Source organism: Helianthus annuus, chromosome 8 (assembly GCF_002127325.2).
Source record: "Helianthus annuus cultivar XRQ/B chromosome 8, HanXRQr2.0-SUNRISE, whole genome shotgun sequence".
Taxonomy (NCBI): domain Eukaryota; kingdom Viridiplantae; phylum Streptophyta; class Magnoliopsida; order Asterales; family Asteraceae; genus Helianthus; species Helianthus annuus.
In genome coordinates, this window is record NC_035440.2 from 46,183,867 (window position 1) to 46,206,717 (window position 22,851).

At 38.3% G+C, this 22,851-nt stretch overlaps 1 protein-coding gene across 1 annotated transcript; it reads left to right on the top strand.

Annotated features, from left to right (window-relative positions):
• The first annotated feature begins 16,073 nt into the window (after positions 1-16,073).
• Positions 16,074-17,553, top strand: LOC118481093. Its single transcript, XM_035976202.1, has 2 exons — positions 16,074-16,839; positions 16,919-17,553. Exons 1-2 carry the CDS (start codon positions 16,425-16,427, stop codon positions 17,332-17,334), a joined length of 831 nt encoding a protein of 276 aa, XP_035832095.1. The 5' UTR covers positions 16,074-16,424; the 3' UTR covers positions 17,335-17,553.
• The last annotated feature ends 5,298 nt before the right edge of the window (positions 17,554-22,851 follow it).

Consider the following 22,851-nt stretch of genomic DNA (forward strand, 5'->3'; position numbering starts at 1 on the left):
TAATAATACATATTGTTTGTTGTTCAGATATGTTTTTTGACCGATCGATTCTAGGCAAGGAACTATGCCCAGCAATAGCGACGTTGTCACCGATTAATTCATTCTCGATTTATAGGAGTGAGAGTACTGACATGGATCTGGTATATGCTAATAGCCTACTCATAACCATGAGTATGCCTGAAGACGTGAGGATGAAGTTGACCACGCATGGCCTACTTGTGTCATTAAGAATGCATGGACTGGGGAGAACAATGCGTGGACTGGAGAGAGGGGACGTGAAGACATATTTCAATAACGACACTTTGTTCATTGAAGGAAAAACAAAGAAGAGAAAATACTACGATACGGTTGATGGTAACGACACCAATTTCTTTGTAACAGATGAGACACACTATATTGCTGGCATACATTTACCAGAGGGCATCCATAAGAAGCATAATATGATCAAGAGAGAAATGATAGATGATGTGTTATATGTAATAATTGCTTGTTATGTGAACAAGGATGAGTTGCATAAGATCAAAGACCAATTGAAGAAGTCGAAGAAAAAATTAATGCTTGCTAGGTAAAAATTCCAACTTTGTTTCTTGAATTAAAAAGGCTTTGCTGATTCGTAAGTTTTTTTTTTTTTTTTTTTTTTTTTTTTTAACACTTGATTTTATCTGCTTCTTTATTAAATTGTGGACATCTTATAAATGATTGTGTGGATAAAGAAGCACGAGTTTTTTTACCAAAGTAATGCTTCTTTCAAAAACATAATCACTAGTAATGTTAGACTAAAAAAAACTTCACAAATAATGCAAAAGTCATTGTGAATGGCGATTCTTTTCTTTCTTGTAGCCTTTTCTGAATTATGCAGAGAATGTTCTGACTTTGCAGGAGACATTTCAGTGGACTCTGCACAAAAAGCCATTATTAATGTCGAAAAGTAAATTCTCTACACAAAAAGCCATTAAAATAGTTCTGCACACATAGTGTAACACCCCGCATTTTCTTTAATAAAATATTAGATTTCAATAATTTCTTTCACAGCGGAAACTCCCAGTCATATGTTTACATAAAAAACATTAAGAAAAATGATTTCACTATATAAAAAAATGGGTGTTACTCGTCGTACATTGCAACAGAATCATAAACGAACCTTTATATATAAATTATAAAATAAACGAATCATCTAAATTCGTCACGTCTTGCCACAGTTTCTCTACTCATTCCCCAACAGCTTCATGTCTAACAATCGTAACTAACCTGAAAATGATACACATCGATTTTCGAAAACAAATGTCAGCTTTTTAAAGCTTAGTAAGATAAAGGGTAAATTATAAAACAAGTAAAATATCGTTAATTTATCAAATCATGTGTTTCATGTTATTGCAAGTTATGATCCAAACACTACAACATGATCAAGTAAACAATCCTAAGAGAGTGCCTATCGTCTTAAGCAATCTTATCTAATCTTTATCTTTTCATCTTATCGTGTTCATATCATAAACCTTTATCTTCATCGAATCACGTGGTTTTATTCATTATCTTTCATCGTCGTAAACCACGTGGAGGATAGTCCTTAGGTCTCCAGAACTACACATGGTAAACCATGCGTATCGGGTGTAGGTCCCGAAATCGGAGGATCGATTTTCACCACAAAATCCTTGTTTATAACAAACAAAGTTAAGTGTGCGGAATCCACTTAACTTAGCCAATCAAACATAGAACACAATGAACACAATGGTTAACCAAAGAAACACACTCTTTTGATTAACTGGATGAGATATAACAACTGATACAAACACAGTTCTTACAAGCTTGAAGGGTATTCTCTCATCTCTGGTCTAAACTGTGACATACCTGTGCCTTATATAGCAGATGGGCTTATCATCTTGAAGAAACTGAGAGTGGGCCGACGAAACAGAAGAAGGCCCAGTAACAAGCCCAACATTCAACGAATCACATGTGATTCGTTGACCACCTTGACGAAACAGAACCAAAGATACTATCTCTGTTTTGTCGACATGTCTTTGACGAAACAAAGTGTTTCGCCAAGGCCTGCAATGTTGATACCTGTTTCTGCACAACAGATTGCAGAAACAGATGGCACAGATAACATAAAACATAAATGACAGAATTACCCTTAGTATGCGACATGCATTGTTTTTACAACCAATACATATAAAGAGAGACAAACAAGTCAGACCCAAGCGGATAGGAGGATATCCAACTTGGTCGACTGCGAAAATAGACTCAATAATTAATAAAGACCGTACAAAATACACATAATTACAAGACTAGTAACAGACACACAAAAAATGCATCAACAAACAACCCCTTGTCTGTTGCTTGTCTTCGGTCTTCATATCTTTCTTCTTCAGTGATGTTCGGACCAGGAACTGCCCGAATGGATTCCCCTGTAATAGCAGTAGCAAGCAACGCGCTGAAACTTCAGTGCCTGGTGTGCGTCCTTGTCTTCATAAAAGATGTCGTGCCTGTACAACTTGGCGATGTCGGATGCAGACATATTCACCAACCACATTGGATCCAATAACCTGAAGTTCTTATCATCATTGAAAACAATAACTGCCTCATGCGTGTCTGAATCATAGCACCATAAGCGCATATCACCAAGAAAATCCTGCTGCATCGGCATTAACGGAATCTTCTCAACCACTCTCACTGGCTCGTACACAAGCCTGTATCTCCCGGTGTTGGTTTCCGGATCAAGCGTGAACTTTATCTGTTGATGTCTGGGGAACTGAGGCTTGTAAGACTTGTCTTTCCACCCCGATTTCTTGTTCATTCGAATCAATCGTTCAAATAGCGTCGCACCATCAAATTTTGAGCGATTAATGAGATCTATCTTTGTCAAGGCAGCCACATCATAAAATGGCAAAGATAAGATGCTCAGCAGCGACCTAAAATACTGGATCCCGAACTCCCTCTTGATCGCAACACAGTGAATTTCCTTAACAAACATCCAACACAGTATTCGCCCACTTGGCTTAGCCTTTTCTAGCTGTAAGAAATCAACTTGTGTAGCCTCTTGAACTGGCTTTGAAACCTTTGACAAAAACCGTTGACGCCACGCAGCGAACGCATCTGTGGCATTCTCTGAAGTATCACAGTTTTTCAGGTGTTCATCAATATCTTCAACGCTGTCTTTCAACCAGTCCTCATCAAACGGAGCAAATTCGGTACCATCTTGTCTCACATATGATGATTTCTTCACTTCACCTTCAAAGACAATCTCATCAACATTTTCAACACTCGCAGATTTCGGCTCACTCGGCATCTTTTCAATTTCCTCATCATCAACGTCTCGCATTGCTTTCAAAGTGATCAATTGTTGAGGCGTGAGATCATCAACAATCTCACCCTCTTCAAGAGATTCTCCGGTAACCGGATGCACAACCTGCAATGCTAAATCAACTGAACTAGGGACAGGAGGTGTACCAGCTAAAGCTTCAAGTAATTGTTCTTCACCGACTGTACCACTGGACGCCCCTTCAGATGACCCTATCACTGACGGCTGATAAACGACTACAGCAGATGATGTACCAGCTGGGGGCTGTTGTGGTGTAGCAGCTGAATCAGGATTCCCTTGATCCTCAGGATCTTCATCCCTTTTCTGCGGAATTTCTTGCTGCTTACACCTATCCTCCCACAAAGTAGCAACTCGTTTGCGGAGAAAATCGAAGTTAACACTCATCTTCCTAGCCCCTTCAAGTATTGTGGTATTTCGCGAGTCATACCACTCTTTTATCACATCACATCTATTTCTCAGGTCTTCGGCCAATTTTTGGAGAACCGGACTCCTTCTATCCCTTTCAGCTTCGGAAGCTTTCATCCTTTCATTTTCAGCTTTAAGAAGATCGAGCTCTGCTTGTTGGCGTTGGATAGTAGCTTGCTGTTCACCAACTGTAGCTTTCAACCTATCAATCTCTACCTGATGATGGATTTGATCATTCTTCGTGATACGAATGAAAGCAGTCTGTCTTTGAATGCGGTCTGCTGCAGCCTCATATTGACGGAACAGAAAATCATTCTTTTCTTCTTGAGTCATCTCCGAGTAGATCCTTTGACATTCACTACTAGGTTGTTGAGAAGTGGTTGCTCTGATTGCAGCAGCCATGGATCGTTGTGGAATATGCTGCGGAGATACGGTTTGAGCTGCAGGAGGAGAAGAGACTACAGGTGGTTCTGGAATAGGAGCTTGTGGCACAGAACCTCGGGAGGAGGTACTCAAGTATTTTCGAGCTTTCTTTTTCTTCTGATGCTCTGCTGATTTTCCGGCTTTCCTTTTTCTTGCACTTTCCGTTTCAGGATCAGAAGGAACATATTCTGGATCATTTTCCTGTCTGATCTTTCTGTATCTTCGTACCCCGCGTTCATCCAGATACATCTCGTATCCAGGTTCAAGTAAGAGATCATCATCAGAATCTGAATCAGCCTCATCATCACCACCGGCTGATGTGTCACCAACTGACACTCCCCCTGTTGAGGTACCACCAGTAGTTCCTACGCTTGATGCACCAACGGCACCAGCATCACCACCATCACCACCTTCATCACCATCATCATCACTGTCCGATTCATCAGACACAACTGGTTCAGGACCAAACTTCTCACTCATCATTCTCTTTAACTCAGGCTCATCATCATCAGATTGGCTATCTTCATGACGCCACTTGTTGTCTGCAGGAGCAACGTACGCTGTGTTATGAAGAGCACCAAATAATTTTCTTGGAGGAACGCTCTCCTTGTATCTTTTATGAGCTAAGTTCTTGATGAGTCGTAAGGAGTGGAAGTTCATAGCTTCTATCTTCAGCACATCGTTGTCTGCTTTTGGAAGACTTGGATGTTGAACATTCATTATCATCTGCAGAAAACGTGGATACATCCAATACTTGCTTCCAATGGTCCTGTTCTTTCCAGTCCTTGTTAAATTCTCCTTCATGTTCTCAAAGATGAACCTTGAAATGCTAAACGGTTTGTTTAGCACTAAGGCCACCATAAGACCCACGAGTTCGTTGCTAGCCATGTCGTAACCGGCCCGTTTGTTGCTCAAACACTGGATCAGAACGTGTAGCAGAAACTTATATCTTAGCGGCAGATCACCCTTGTTAATTTGCATACTAAAGATATCTCCGGTGCATTTCATCCGTAATAAACAGCCTCGCGTACACCTAATCGGAACAGAAACTGGGGCGTCCGGACTATCTTGTAGCTGAAGAACTTCATTTAGAATATCGGGGGACACGACCACATCCACATTTTCAACACGTCCACTGATGACTTCTTTACCATCAATCTCGCCAACATTCGCCGAATCCCAGAACGCCTTGACGAGAGACTTGTATACTGGCATTGAGAACGTAACCGCATAGTTGATACGAGATTCCCGGATCCACTTGGTAATGTCCTTTAATTCAGTAAGTTTCTCCTCTGGGTCCAAGTAAGCAATCTGGTTATGGCGTTTTTCGGACATAATTTCCTCCTCTGTCTTATTTTCCTTCTTGGTTGCCGGCTCCCTTTTACCTTCTTTCGGTGCCATCTGCAATTTGAAAACGTCCACAATAAGTAACAATCACTTACATATACATTTGGACATGTATGGATACAAGTTCATGTATCCATTTGACAGATAGACTGTCAAACCATGTCCACTGTGAACAAATTGCAAACTGTAAAATTTTCTAAGGCATGGTCGGCGAAACAGAAATCATTGACGAAACAGGAAATGGTTTGACGAAACAGAGCCTGCTTGTTGACCAAATCTGTTTTGTTGACCCACTCTGATTCGTCAAATGATCCTTTGACGAAACAGAAATTGCATTTGACGAAACAGAACTTGGTTGTTGACCAGTTCTGATTCGTTGACCAATCTGATTCGCCAAACAAGCCATTGACGAAACAGAAGATTGTGATTCGTCAAGGATCTGATTCGTTGACTATTTGATTCGTCAAAGATCTGATTCGCCGACTGTCTGTTTCCCCAAATGTTTGATTCGTCGACGTTCAGATTCGCCGGAGTTAGGGTTAGAGATTTTTGGGTGTTTCGCCAAATAGCAGTTACATCAAGTGTAGATTATCACAAATCAACTACAATACAGTGGATAATCCAAAAACAAGTTATAAATCTATCATAAGATTTACAAATGCTCTGTTTTCAGTCAAAACCATTCAAGAACTTTAACATTCATATGGCAAAACAATACTCTGTTTTTCATCCAAAACCCAAACCGAATCATAGGCAAAACAAACATACATACACTTAGATTTTACAGTCAAAAAGGGAAACTAAACAAGTTCAATATCAAAGCATGTAATATCGAACAAGAATTCGGTCACAGAGGTGGGTTCCGACGATTTCGGATAAAATCCGACGGTGCCAAAAAACTAAAAACATGACAATAAACAACATTGCACCTTTGATTTTTGTGAGATTCTGATGAAAATCCGTAGATATGAGTGAAAAATGGTGTTTTCTCAACAGTGGGTTTTAGTGTTTGGGAGAGGAGATGAACACTTGCACTTGAGAGGTTTGAAAAAAGTAACCAACTCCTCTGACATCAAGGACTTTTATACACCGACTCTACTTTTTGGCGAAATAGAAGTTGACGAATCACGTGATGGGCTTTGACGAAACAAAAAGTGGGCCTGACCTTGGGCCTGTGAAATTAGCCCATGGCGAAACAGACTTGGGCTCCCTGTTTCGTCAATGTCTTCGACGAGACAGTCTATTTCGTCAAACATGAAACAGATTGACCAAAGGCTGACCAAGACTCATAATTTGACTTTGACCAAGACCTGTTTCGTCAACACCAATCTGTTTCGTCGACCATGGATTTGATTCGTCGACTTCTGTTTCAAGATCACCAAGGCATGACACATTTTGCATACTGCACACAAGTTTTAGCAATTTACCATTTTTACACTAGATTGAGTTCTCAAAAACAAGAACGATTTATGAAGTAGGTTTCAGGCTTCCGGTCATAAACACCAAGCAACATCTTTGGAATAATCAAAAAAAAACTTAAACACTACACTACAAATAATTCTTAAAACGCTGAAAACTAAACTAAAAGCAATTTAAATAGACAAGGTAAACAACTGTACAGATGCAATTTTTGCAAGTTTCAAGGATAAGGAATCATACCAGTTTACATGTCGACGAAACAGAGATAGTATCTTTGGTTCTGTTTCATCAAGGTGGTCAACGAATCACATGTGATTCGTTGACTGTTGGGCTTGTTACTGGGCCTTCTTCTATTTCGTCGGCCCACTCTCAGTTTCGTCAAGATGATAAGCCCATCTGCTATATAAGGCACAGGTATGTCACAGTTTAGACCAGAGATGAGAGAATACCCTTCAAGCTTGTAAGAACTGTGTTTGTATCAGTTGTTATATCTCATCCAGTTAATCAAAAGAGTGTGTTTCTTTGGTTAACCATTGTTTATCACAATCGATAACGTAAACCTATCCTTGTTTATCACAAACACGGTAACGGGTGCGGAATCCTCGTGACGGTGCAAACCAAACAAAGTGTAAAACACACGCGTAACCAAAAGATTCAATATCTATTGATTAGGGATGAGTACAACCCGAAACATATACAAACAATGTTTACAGAGTTTCACTAAGTCTCACAGGTCTCTCATCTGTTTCACACAGAAACTGAGAGGGGTATTTATACTAGACACAGACACAGACTGACGAAACAAAAAAGTCCTCGGCGAAACACACTAAGTCGACGAAACACATTCTGTTTCGTCACTTTCATTACAAAACCATTTGTGTTTCGTCAATACTAGTTTGGCTCAAAACAAAGTCAAAGCCCAAAATAGTTTCGGCCCAAATGTGAAGGTTTCGGCCTATAGCAGTGTGTTTCGTCAAATGAAGATTTTCACCATTTCAACATAAGACAAAAAAGTGACATCATCATGACATCACTAAGGTGATGTCATGGTGATGTGTTGGCGGGAAAAGCCGCGGCTCTCCGTGCTTCGCGTGTCGAACTCTGGGGCGCACGACGGAGGAATGTCGTGACGTCGGGCTTGAGCCGGACCTAACCGTGTCGAAACCAAGTCGAACCGAACCGAGTCGAACCGAGCCGAGTCGCGTCCACATAAAGTGTATCAACAAACTCCCCCTTGGACGCTACTCGTGATGGTTCGTCTTCTGTGATTGTTCGTCTTCTGTGTCTTTCATGTCGGAGGATCTTCAAAGTCTTCACGCGTCGTAAGAAGAAAGTGTATCAACAAACTCCCCATTTCATGTAGGAAGTGTGTTAACAAACTCCCCCTTAGAATGAACTCTCCTTTGAGTCATGCTCGTGAATCTTTTGATCTTTAATTCTTCAGATCCTTATGGTGTTGATGAGTGGGTCAGCGGCAACTTTATCATCATTATCTTTTGAGTGCCTTCACGTCGTGTCTTCATTCCGAAGCTTGTCATCGAACATGTTCTCCTCGCCTTTAGCATCTGCACATGCAAGAAATCTAAACGCATAATGAGAACAACCGCTTGGAATATAGTTTCCATAAACAAACGACACATGTGACCATTTCACAATCAACTACCAACCTACAACAGTTTGAAAGTTTAGAAAATGTTCAGTTTTAATCCTTTAACTTTCAAAACTTGTTAACTTCGACTGTTTATGAAGGTGCAATTGTTTTCTGGCTTTCGATCAGGATTTTGGGTAGGATCATAGTTATTGATAGCGCAGATAGCGTTCGCTAGTAGCGAAGCGCCAAGGTCTCGCAATCTGTATGTAGCGACTGAATAGCGTGATTGTAGCGGGATTCCGACCACGAATTCCGGCTCCGGTGCTGTAATTCTGCCGGAAACCTACCGGAAGTCAGGAAGAAGAAGAGAAGAAGAAAAAGAGCGGTTGCGGTCTCTGTTTTAGCTTTTTAGGGTTAAATAAATTTTTGGATTTTAACCTTTAAGCCCTCTATCTTTTCACTAGTTAACATATAGTCCCTAAAACTTGTAAAAAATTACATAAAAGTGTAAAAATAGTTTGTGTATTTTAACATTTAACCCTCTCTATCATCACTAATTTACATTTGATCCTTAAACTTCAAAATCTATACATAAAAAGTATAAAATTAACATTATATATATATATATATAAAAAATTAGCTATTTTTTATTTCTTAAATTTTTAACTACCTTATCGCTAAACACAAAATAGCGGGCGCTATTTCGTCGCTATCGTTACGTAGCATATAGGTACCTCCTCGCTATTTGTCGCTATTCGCTATCGATAACTATGGGTAGGATAGACTCGAGTTCCAACATCGGTCAATCAAAAATAAACTAGAAGCAAAATCTCTTTGGATTTTATAAAGTTTATATTAAAACACACCTAAAATCTTTTTGGTATTTTTCATTTTTCAAATGTAAAGACGGAAAACAATAAATAAATATATACAAAGATGCAGAAACTGAAAGCAGTAAATAAATATATACAGACATTCTTTTTGCGAGTTTCGAGGGTAAGAGAATCATATCAGTGTACGGTCACGCCAAAACGCTCTTGTTGTTCAATTAGTTCACATTAAGATAAGCATCCTATAACGATATCGGTATTGTTGTCCACATAAGCTCAACTTATCAGATGTAATCATGGCGAGGGGATACGTTAAGGTATGATTTATACTTACCGACCGGTGTTCATCCACACATGACACATTCCCGTATCAAGGTATGCACGAGAGTTCATCTTACCGGTGAGTATACCGTTTATCATCTGTTTGACCGTATATGATGTGAGATTCCCACTTATTTTGATTTGAAAACAAGCCCTATGTGATAGAATCACTTATTGATGAGAAACTTGATTTTCGATGCATGAGGGCCCAGGAGCAAGTCCGTGAACAGGTCAGTACTTTCGTACAGCAAAGAGACGAACTTGACTCCCGGATAAATGTGATATATTATCACTTATTTGTTTGGACATGTGATTGTTTATCACTTATTGAGGTCGAATGCAGTATGTACACGTATGTATAGTATCATGGAAGATCTAGACTTACGTCCCCGTTATTTTTCGGAAAAAGATACAACCATGATACCCAGATGATAAGACAGCATAAAGACCGAATATCTCAGAACCTCGGCAATCTCTCAAACGAAATTTCGGTACTCAGACCATATGCCAATGAATGGTTCCCACCTGGTCTTCAGTCGATTTAGGTTTATATCACCCTGCACGCTTTAAAATGATTGTGAGCCTACCGATATATCTTATATAGAGCTGCTTATCGTTTTTCATTTAGCATTCAGTTCAAAGAGGTTTAGACAGACCACTGATGTACTATCATTTTCTCTTTTTCTCGCCAGGAAACTCATTTTTGTTTTTCTATTGTTTTTATGTTTTTAAAATTTTTCGATGTTTTTGGATTTTTAAAATTTGGATTTACTCCCCCTAAAATCAACAAACTAAGATAAATTTAAAAGACACAAAGATATTTACAAAAGCGATTTCCCGATGTCGGATTAACTCATGTTTTACCTCCATGCCGTTTGCCAAAATTACTTTTAATCAGAATTGATTTATCGAATTTTGGAAAAATCAGTTTGCACGTCGGTAAGCGGTGTGTACCATGACAACATTGACGAGTTTCATAGTGAAACAATCACGTGTGAGGTGATATTTGAGATCAACGTGTCTGGCCAAAGAGTGCTGTACGAGATAATAAATCAAAAAGCAGCTTAAATATCGACAAAGTATAGGAGAGATTAGAAATTTAAAACCGTATTCTGCAACTGCTTCATGCATTGCCAGAAATCTGAGCGCTCTCCCAAACTGGCTATCCACCCGGTGTGGACTTCAAAGTCGATTTTGTAGCTACTGAGAAATCTCTTCACAGCAACAAGATCAGAAACCTCCAGGTCCGGCTGGTCTTCCAATTGCACCAGCGAAGGTCTTTGTCTTTCTCTTTGAGAAGTAGTGTGCGGTTGTTTAATCCACGCCAAGGCATCCGCACACCCGGTTGGTTTGTTCAACAAACACATTTTCTTCAATCACACCGCGAAGAAATGTACACTGCACGTTCATCTTGTGAATTATGAACTTCAGACGTGCTGCAGGTGCGTACATTATCACAGATTTGAATCTATCCTGGGGACCCGATCAAAGCCTTTAACAATCACATTTTGAAATGATTTTTCATTTTGTCGAAGCTGCCAATTTCTTTCAACAGACAATTCTGTCAACTTTTTCTTTTTCTCTCCATCAAAGGCAACAGTTTCTTCTGTCGCCTGTCTTGTGCAAGGACGCTCCACTATCAACAATCCTATGACTATCGATAGTTCCTCCTGGAACTTCCTGCACACTCACTCAGAGATTAGTTGGAGAGGGGGACCCAAGCCTTCATAGACTTGGGTTGCCCCTGAGAATCAAGAAATGTAATTTCAATTTCTTGAAGGTTTTCAAACACAGCACCTCCCCCTGAACTTTCACCCGATTTAGGTCTCCAAGCTTGTTTCCGTTTACCAGATTATGTATTATGTACAATTTCTGGTCTTAATGGTTGTGACAAACTAGGTTTCCTTTTGATCGTTTTGGCTTCAGATTTTAAAGCCTTTTCAACAGCTTTGACGTTTTGACGTCGTTGTTTTGTTTCTTGTTCTTTAACAGTTTGTTTATCATGTTTTGGTGAAGCAGGACGACGTTGTGGGTGAACCTTTTCAGGTGGGGCTCTTTCAACAAAATTTGGTTTGGGCGAGTTTATGCAGTCTTTAATGATGTGCCCAAATTTCCCGCATTTGAAACAAGTTCTCCTTTCAACAAACTTAGGAGAATTTGATCGACGACCTGACGTAGAAGTTGTAGACCCAAAGGTACTAGCTTCACACCCGTTTGTGTGTTGGGTGTAATTGTTATCACTATCACGTTTCAAAATGTTGACTTTTTGAACAAAATCGGTATTTGACTTATTTTCAAATGTCTCCACTTTATCAGTACCTTTGGAGGCCACAAACTTAACGTCTTTTGTTTTCTTCTTGTAACGAGCTCCTTTAGAATCAACCTTAGCCTTTGGCTTTGGAGCTCGTTGTTTTTGTTTACCCTTAAGAGCAATTGGTTGTTGCTTTGTCGGTGATTTCTGTTTTCCAAATTGTTTTCTGATTTCAGCTTTTGGAATTAGGTCACATTGAGTTACAATGACTCCTGGAATTGTCTTTCCCTAAAACTTGTTTGTAGTATCTTCAAACACTTTGTTAATCGAAGATTGATTGACGTTTTTGATTGGAAAATTTTTGTCTGAATAAATTTTACTATCACCGACTAAAGTATACAACAAGTTATTACTTTTGACAACAAACATACATTCTTTGTCATCCTTGATATTCTTGACAGGATCTATCACTTGCTTGGCAACAGTTTGCACAGCAGGAGTAGGAGGATCACAAAGAATATGATTCTCAATTGGAATTTCTACTCCTTTCGTCTCATCAAGTGATTCATCCTGGTCACTTACATCTGATTCATCATCTGAAGAATCATAGTCCTCAATGGTTGGAGGACTTTGATTTGAAGCACATGATGACTTTTCTTTGTTATCAGATGAGCCCTCCGATGAATTGTCCGTTTTGAAACCTAAACCAGTTGTAATATCCTCATAATCGAGAGGTACAGATGGTTCAAAACGAGGCATATCCTCTTCATCGGGCATTTTGGTATAGTTGTGTCTCAAAGGGGGTGGACACGCCTTATACCCAACGCCTTTCACGTTCCCTTTCAGTTTTTGAACGTCTATGATGTGATCGAGCACAAATCGGGAGTTAGAATAACTCTCCAACTTTTGCTTGATAGCATCATGCTCGCATTTGGCAATGGCTAATTCCTTTTTGGTTTCCTCAACAATGTTAATGTAATCGTTAATGCTAACTTGCTTATGATAAACAACTTTGCTCACTTCGGAAACACTTTTCTTTAAGGTTTCAATAACAGATTTAAATTCCTTCTCGTTTCTAACCAGAGCCATATTTGCCTCTTTGCACTTTGACAGTTCAATAACCAAACTCTGATTGTGACTATGAACCGTTTCAGATTCACGTTTCAATTCAGCACATTCATGTTTCATCTTAGCACAATCACTACATATGCTAGGAGTTTCAAATTTTACCTGACTTGTAGAAGCTGTGACATTAGCCATGAAGGCAGTCTGAGAAGAGAAAGATCCATCTTCAGTGAGAATCTTCTCCATTTCTTTCGATGTAGCATCAGCTAGCTTTCTTGATTAAGTCAGATTTCTTGTCAGCATCATTCGACAAATTATCAGCTTCAGAATCCATTCCCTCCTTCACGTCCGATTCCGAACTGTAATCACTCACACCTGACCCATCTTCATCAGTACTACCACTGTATCCCGAACTATCATCATTTCATGATGATTCACCATCATTGACATCCTTGACAATTTCAGCATAAAACACAGTTCCTCCTTGATCTCCACTTCCAAATTGTACAGACCAATCACACCTTTCATCAGTTTGATTTGAGTTGGACGTGGATGTACTTGTTTGATTTATGAAAGGATTTTGGTTGCCTTTTTGAGGTTGAGCTTGAGGTGTTTTTGGAATATAGGCATTTGCATCAAAAGGTCTTCCAAATGTTTGTGGTTGGACTTGTGGTTGTGATGGAACGGGAATATAAGCCCTCGGATCGAACTGAGGTTGAGTAGTATTAACTTGAGGTGGAGGTTGGGGTGTTGGAATAGGAATATAAGGAGTACTCAAATGAGGTGCAGAATAAGCCTGAGCTTGAGCACTCATATGCGCCGGTGGATGATAGGCACTCGGATCGAAAACCGGAGGTGGAGCTGAAGGAGCAAAACCAGGCAGGTACATTTCAGTATAACTCATAATTGATGTATTGAATAAAGTTCCTGATCACACACTAAATTTTTGATGAAACCATGATATTTAGAAGCGCGATTCAAATTAACTCCGCGAATACCCGACCCCACTTTGCAACTCACGAAAAATACTGATCCACGAAATATGTATTTCGGCCAAAACCACTTTCACGAAAAATGATAGACAAATAAACCTCAATTTTTAGTGATTAACGCCCACGATACGATCTGGTGAGGCCCAACTAGGATCTTGTTAAAAAAAATGTTACACAAGCCCACCAAAATGAATTAGTCCCCCAGCCCACAAAATGCAACAATTTTTTGAATAAGCCCAATAAATTAAGCCGATTCACTAATAACAGATCAGTCGTCTAATTTTAAAATAAGCCCAATCATTTTTTTTTTTTTTGGGACGAAACTGATTTAAGAATTTTATGCGAAGAAACTGATTTTGCGACGAAACTGATTTAAGAATTTTATGCGACGAAACAGATTTTGCGACGAAACTGATTTAAGAATTTTAATGCGACGAAACAGATTTTGCGACGAAACTGGTTTGCCTTGCCCTTTTATGCGACGAAACTGAGTTAAGAATTTTATGCGACAAAACAGATTTTGCGACGAAACTGGTTTGCCTTTTCTGCGACGAAACAGATTGATGTTATGCGACGAAACTGGTTTGCTTTTTGCGACGAAACAGATTGATGTTATTTTCTGCGACGAAACAGATTTGTGTTTTCCGCGACGAAACAGATTTGTGTTTGAAGTAACGAAACAGATTTGTGTTTGAAGTGATGTCGACGAAACTGGTTGATTAAATTGACGAAACTTGGTTGATTAAATTGAGTTCGACGAAATAAATCATTCAATGAAACAGAATGGACTTTGTGTGCGACGAAACAAGGAATGAAGTTGACCGACGAAACTGAATGTATGTAATTAAATGTTACAAAACCTGGAGAAATCAAAGTGACAAAATTCAATTTGTTTCGTGGATGATGGATTCATGTTGACATAAAGATAAGGTTTGGTGAGATATTTTCAAGGGAAACTTATCCAATCTGACACATGACATCATTTTTCAACTCATGGCCATGCTTTTCTTCTTTTCAAGGCTTCTTTTTCAGTAAATCATTATGGCATTGTACACATAAGTCAAACAATGATATAATAAACAACAAACATCTTAATTCAAAATCAAACAAGATCAAACTCAGATAGATATTCAAGACCAGTTTGAAGACAATGAAGAACACTATGAATATTGGATGAACGATATGATGATTCCGGCCAAAATATCACCGGATAAATTTTCGAACACAAATTTTGCTCAAACTTTTAATAAAAACCAAAACTTTAACATGTGAACATGTAATATAACAAGGATTTAGATAAAACTTTTAGCAAAATAACAAGGTTTTTACTGATTTTCAAGAATTTTTTTTTTTTTTTTTAAATATGAATATCACAATAGCAGTTTCTTGAAAAACACTTAAAACCAACTTCATAAAACACAACAATGTTTGGTTTTAAACAAGGAAAAGAGCCAAAGCTCTGATACCAATTGTAGGTCCCGAAATCGGAGGATCGATTTTCACCACAAAATCCTTGTTTATAACAAACAAAGTTAAGTGTGCGAAATCCACTTAACTTAGCCAATCAAACATAGAACACAATGAACACAATGGTTAACCAAAGAAACACACTCTTTTGATTAACTGGATGAGATATAACAACTGATACAAACACAGTTCTTACAAGCTTGAAGGGTATTCTCTCATCTGTGGTCTAAACTGTGACATACCTGTGCCTTATATAGCAGATGGGCTTATCATCTTGACGAAACTGAGAGTGGGCCGACGAAACAGAAGAAGGCCCAGTAACAAGCCCAACAGTCAACGAATCACATGTGATTCGTTGACCACCTTGACGAAACAGAACCAAAGATGCTATCTCTGTTTCGTCGACATGTCTTTGACGAAACAAAGTGTTTCGCCAAGGCCTGCAATGTTGATACCTGTTTCTGCACAACAGATTGCAGAAACAGATGGCACAGATAACATAAAACATAAATGACAGAATTACCCTTAGTATGCGACATGCATTGTTTTTACAACCAATACATATAAAGAGAGACAAACAAGTCAGACCCAAGCGGATAGGAGGATATCCGACTTGGTCGACTGCGAATACAGACTCGATAATTAATAAAGACCGTACAAAATACACATAATTACAAGACTAGTAACAGACACACAAAAAATGCATCAACATCGGGTAGACCGGTCGGGGGAAGGTCCACTACAACCGACTAAGTGAAGGAGCACAACCTAGTTACCTAACGGAGCAAAATTAGCTTTAACAATCGGTGCATTAGATTGCACGGAGATGGCTTCCTCGCTCCGTCACATTGTTTGGAACCTAGTTACAAGATCGTTCCGTCCAAAAGTCGTCTCTGCACCTTGTTTTCTTAGCATCTACCGAAGTTATTCTACTGTGCCAAAAGATGGTGGATTTCTTCTTCTTTTCTTGTCTGTTACTTTGTCTGTAGACCCTTAAATGATATCTAAAGAATATTGTTTCATTTCAGTTTCCTCTATAATTATGATGATATCTAAAGAATATTGTTTCATTTCAGTTTCCTATAATCAATCATGTCTAAGAAGCCTGTCACCCATAATTTCATCACTTGAATTCGAAATGGAGATGTATCCTTGCGATAGAAGCTTAAGTCTGAACATACATGGATCGGATCATGATGAACCCTTGCTTGTATCACTTGAAATGGAGGAAGGGACCGATGATGAACACGACATGTTGCTGATCCAAGGCAAGACCAGTAGTGATATCAAAGAAGAGATGAAAGATGGAATGTTAAAGCAGCCTAGCAAAGAAGACATCATAGCTAACATCGGTGCTAACATCATCACTAGTTTCCGCGACATCACCACTAAACGCAGTTGGATTTACTATGGTAAATTCGTTAATTTCACCTATGTTGAAATTAAATGGATGGAAATGTATTCTAATAATACATCTTGTTTGTTGTTCAGATATGTTTTTTGACCGATCGATTCTAGGCAAGGAACTATGCCCTGCAATAGCGATGTTGTCACCGATTAATTCATTCTCGATTTATAGGAGTGAGGATACTGATATGGATCAGGTATATGGTCATAGCCTACTCATAACCATGAGTATGCCTGAAGAGGTGAAGATGAAGTTGACCACGCAAGGCCTACGTGTGTCATTAAGAATGCAAGGACTGGGGAGAACAATGCGTGGACTGGAGAGAGGGGACGTGAACACATATTTCATTAACGACACTTTCTTCATTGAAGGAAGAACAAAGAAGAGGACATACTACGAGGAGACTTTCTATGAAACAGATGAGACACACTATATTGCTGGCATACATTTACCAGAGGGCATCCATAAGAAGCATAATATGATCAAGAGAGAAATGTAAGATGATGTGTTATATGTAATAATTGCTTGTTATGTGAACAAGGATGAGTTGCATAAGATCAAAGACCAATTGAAGAAGTCGAAGAAAAAATTAATGCTTGCTAGGTAAAAATTTCCAACTTTGCTTCTTGAATTAAAAAGGCTTTTGCTGATTCGTAAGTTTTATTGGTTTTCTTTTTATTGCTAACACTTGAATTTGTATGCTTCTTTATTAAATTGTGTACGTCTTATAAATGATTGTGTAATAGGTGCCGTGGATAAAGAAGCACATACCCGAAAGTGTTTTAAATGAATGTAATTGACAGTTTTTAAAAGATTAAATCACCTAAAGAACAATTCCAACATGTATCTTAGGGGCATTTATATATAGTTTCAACCATATTTTTACACTTGTGCTCCCGCTAAGTAAAAATTCTTGATCCACTGTTGACTGTTGTTCAATATCGGTCCTTGATCTGATGGTTTTCGGGTCGGGTTTCTTCCAGGTCGGTCCGGTTCTTGCCAAATACTCAACCCTAGCTATCACTAATTGTGTAACGGAATAGGACTTTGTAACATATAATGCATAAAATTTATAGCGTTAATTGCTACATGAATATGTATATCATTGATTCTTTCTTATAATTTATGTTCGCAAAAATTTCATAATGTGAAAAACAACTCAATTCACCCCATAAACTGTAGGAGCTGTTCGCGTGTAATTTAAATAAAACAATTTGATTAAATGATTACAATACTGAAATTAAAGAAAGCAGGAAATTTCTAAACTATTACAACTAAAATAAATCAAATTACAACAAAAGATAAAGTAGGAAAAAAATCCATGGTTGAGGTTTGTGTTTAACACAGTGCCCTTAAAACAAATTCCGAGTCTCCCAAGAAAACTCGTTTTGTTTCCCGGGGTACAACAGCCGGAGCAGGAGTACTGTCGGAGTTGGCTCGAGAACCCGAAGAATACCTTGAGACAAGAAGCAAAAAGATCAAAAGTATGTTGGGGGAATTTCTCATATGATGTTGGTGTTGCTGGTGTCTTCTGCAATGGATATGATGCTGTATTTATACATCTGAGATGAGACGGCAAAAACCGAATTAAATGGGAGAATTAAATTGCATTATACATCTTCAATACACTTTAATTCGTCATTTAATTTTTAGTCAAAGTCGTTGACTCGTCTTTTTAAATGCTGAAGTGAAATTGCTCTATCACTAAAGTCTGGGAAGCTTCCGTTACGCGCGCGAACAGACAAGCTGATGCGCGTACGCCATTTTGTCTCACGATCGTGCGCTATCCTATGGGTCTGCACACGTGCACTAGTGTGTGCTTCCATGAAACAATAAGGATGGAGTGTTCCCATTTAAATAACACTTTAAGTTTCATCTCTCCTCCTATGTGGGACAATGTGCCACTTTCCTATTATTTCAGCATTCAAAGTTTCAAATAGACCAAACTTTGTGCATCGATATCTCAGTCATCTTAGCTCTGTTTTGGACGTGGTTTAGTTCGTTGTGAAGCTCTTCCAACATAAAGCACAAACCCATAAATAAATACATAAAATCCCCTCAGTTTCTTATATTTATTTCTAGTCTAAAATTAAGAAAAATGCATTTCCTATATTTGTGAAAATTGCTATTTTCACAAAATTTCCAACAATTCCCCATATGAATGGAAATAGATCTTCACTTACAAGTTTCAATGACACAATTCAGTAGTTGAATATTTCAAGATAGGTAGGTTGTTACCGTTGAACCTTCTTTTGTGAAGCATTCAATAGTTGAATATTTCAAGATAGGTATGTTGTTACCTTTGAACCTTCTTTTGTGAAACATACTTAGCTTACTAGCGTTTTGTAGACGCGATGTCCTTGAACATACCCCCATTTGTGTAAACGACAATACAATACACTTCACACAATACTCTCCCTAGTCTGGCCAACCCCTCATTGTCGTGTCCTATTATGGTCCTGGAACACTGGCCCGGTTCTGTGAGAGCTCTAGGATTACGCACCCCACAACGCCATTCGAAGCGACCCTACTTCTTTCTCACGTAGGTGATTCCCATGAATCATTAAAAGCATCATGGTTATTTGATTTCCTGAAATTGCTAACCTTAATATGCTTAACCTCACTTCATTGTCACTAATTGGAATGGACTAGGAAGTATATAACTCCTTTTTATTTGGTTTGGGGTACTCCCCCACAGTGACTCCACTTTGTAATATGATTAAGTTGTCCTACTGAAATTACATCTTGGGATCACCAGTCAACTAAGTTAGGTTTCTCTCATATTCTCATTTGTTTCCACGGTTTTTGATCTCGCATAATCAATTGTGATTACACCCGTTGAGAGTAGTTGTCGTACCGTGTTGTGTCTATGTTTAATATGCCTTGATATGCCATTGTACATCGAGCTTTGACCTCTATCAATCGCTGATTGGCTATCACAATTTATACATATGGCTGGCAAAGGCTTTGGCCATCTTGGAATATATTCCACGAATTGACGTAGCCATTCCGCCTCCTCTCCTGACTTATCCAAGGCGATAAATTCAGATTCCATAGTGGATCTTGCTATAACAGTTTGCTTAGATGACTTCCAAGTTATAGTCTTTCCTCCAAGTGTAAACACGTAACCACTTGTTGACTTGGAATCTTTTATACCCAATATCCAGTTTGCATCAATGTACCCTTCAATCACTGCTGGTTGTCGGGTATAACGCAACCCATAATCTCTTGTGTATCTTATGTATCTAAGCACCCTTGTTATACTTTTCCAATGTTCATGACTTGGATTGCTAGTATATCTACTTTGCCTACTAATCGTGTATGCCAAGTCGGGTCTAGTACATGTCATTAGATACATTAGACTGCCAATAATTCTTTAGTACTCTAATTGAGCAACTCCCTCTCCTCTATTTTTAGTTAAATGTTGGGAGGTATCAACTGGAGTTCGAGCTAAACTCGTATCTCCCAAATTGAATTTTTCAAAAATCTTATCCACATGGTGAGATTCACTTAACACAAGACCCCCTCGAGTTCTAATGATTTTTACTGCAAGAATCACATCCGCTAAACTCATGTCTTTCATGTCAAATCTTGCTTTCAAAATGCTTTTAGTAGCTTTGATCATTTTATTATTACTTCCAATGATAAGCATATCGTCTACATAAAGGTATAAGATCACATAACCTTCATTTGTGTCTTTGAAATAAACACATTTGTCACACTTATTTATTTTGAAACCGTTGTCAATCATGACATGATCAAATTTTTGGTGCCATGGTTTTGGAGCTTGCTTCAACCCATATAAAGACTTGACAAGTTTACAACCTTTACCCTCTTGACCTGGGGCGGAGAAACCTTCAGGTTGCTCCATGTAAATCTCTTCTTCTATCGCCATTTAGAAATGCGGTTTTAACATCCATTTGATGAACTTCCAAATTTCTTAAAGCTGCTATAGCAAGAACCAATCTTATGGAAGTTATGCGTGTCACGGGTGAGTAAGTATCAAAGTAATCTAGACCTTCTTTTCGTCTAAATCCTTCCATCAGTTTTCATCTTCCTTTTGAATATCCAACGATATCCGAGTGGTTTACAACCAGGTGGAAGATCTACTAGCTCCCAAGTATGATTTTGCAATATATAATCAATTTCATTCTTTATTGCTTCTTTCCATTGAGGTCCTTCCGAAGAGGAAACCGCTTCGCGATATGTATTGGGCTCGCCCTCAACCATATAGCTAACGAAGTCTGGACCAAAGGATTTTTCAACCCTTAGCCTTTTGCTTTGCTTACGATCACTCTCGTCAACCTCAGGCCGTTCATGTGTCTTATCATGAATTATATCATCAACTTGTGTGGATGAACTTTCACCTACTTCAAAATTCGGTGTTGATGAAGTTGTATGTGTTTATCCTTGCAAATGGAACACATTTTCAAAGTACGAGACAATGATAGGATTCGCCTCCATTATAGTGTGTTTGTGGACATCTGGATTCTTGGACTCATGTACAAGAAAATGATGCGCACTACTTTGATGCGCATACCCAATGAATATGCAATCAACAGTTTTTGGTTCTATCCTAAGAGCCTTAGGAGGTGGTACCATCACCTAGCCCCCCACACTTTCAAGTATTTGTATGAAGGCTTTCTTACTTTCCATAACTCATATGGAGTTTCGTTCCTCTTTTTGAGTGGTATCTTATTTAACAAATAATTAGCCAAGAGAATGGCGTCCCCCCACATGTCCTGGCTCACCCCAGAACTGATCAACATGGCGTTCATCATTTCTTTCAATGTACGGTTCTTTCGTTCAGCCATGCCATTTGATTGTGGTGAATAAGCAGATGTACACTCATGTATAATGCCACTTTTTGCGCATAAATCAGCAAAAGGTGCAACATATTCGCCTCCTCGATCCCTTCTCATAGCTTTTATCTTCTTTATAAGTTGATTCTAAACTTCATTTTTATAAAAGATAAATTTATTTATTGCTTCGTCTTTACTTTAAATAAATATATATAATAGCAACATTTAGTACAGTCATCAATAAACGTGATAAAGTACTTATTTCCTCCTCTTGTGGGTACCGCTTTTAAATCACAAATATTGGTGTGAATAAAATTAAGGGGTTCGGTTATTCATTCAGCCGTTTTTTATGATGATCTTGTAAGTACACATGTTTCACATTTTAAATGTGAATCAATATGGAATGTTGGTATACATTTTAAATTAATTAAACGACGCATTGAATTAAAATTTACGTGACCTAGTCTACCATGCCATTTATTCGAATCGGAAAACTCAACCATATAAGTAGGAGTAGTAACAACTTTATTCATGTCTTTCTTGACTGCCATTACATTTAATTTAAACATCCCATTGAGGGCATAGCCCTTACCAACATACATAGTATGTATTACATACCACGTTTAGTAACATCCCATTGAGGGCATAGCCCTTACCAACATACATGGTATGTATTACATAGCACGTTTAGTAACCTACCAGTTTTTAAGTTCAGAAGTTTAGTCACATACTTAATTTTGTAAACAGATCATCTTTCAAAAAATAACATTCATAAGTAACCTACCTGAATGTCATAATATCAAACTTTATAAATATTTATGCTAATTGTTATTTGCAGAGAGAACTTTCTTTGCTACAAATGTACAGGTAAACAATGTGATCTAAGGGTTTTTGGGAATGAATATTGTTGAAGTCAAATTGAACTCAAGCATCTTTTTATATTATTAAATTGTGTCTATTATCTTTTTTATTCATGTTCTCTGGACCACTTCAATATTATGTCTCTTATTATATATATATATATGGTGTTTAAATTCAAGCCATATCCACTATAATCTCTTTTGCATATGTACCGAGCTTCATTCACAACGTGCGGGTACTATAACAACCCTCGGTAAAACCGACATTCTCATAATAATTCCGACACCCTAATATATCTTTAAATATATCAACTTGTCTTTATATGTACCCCGTATGTGAAAACCAAGCCCGAA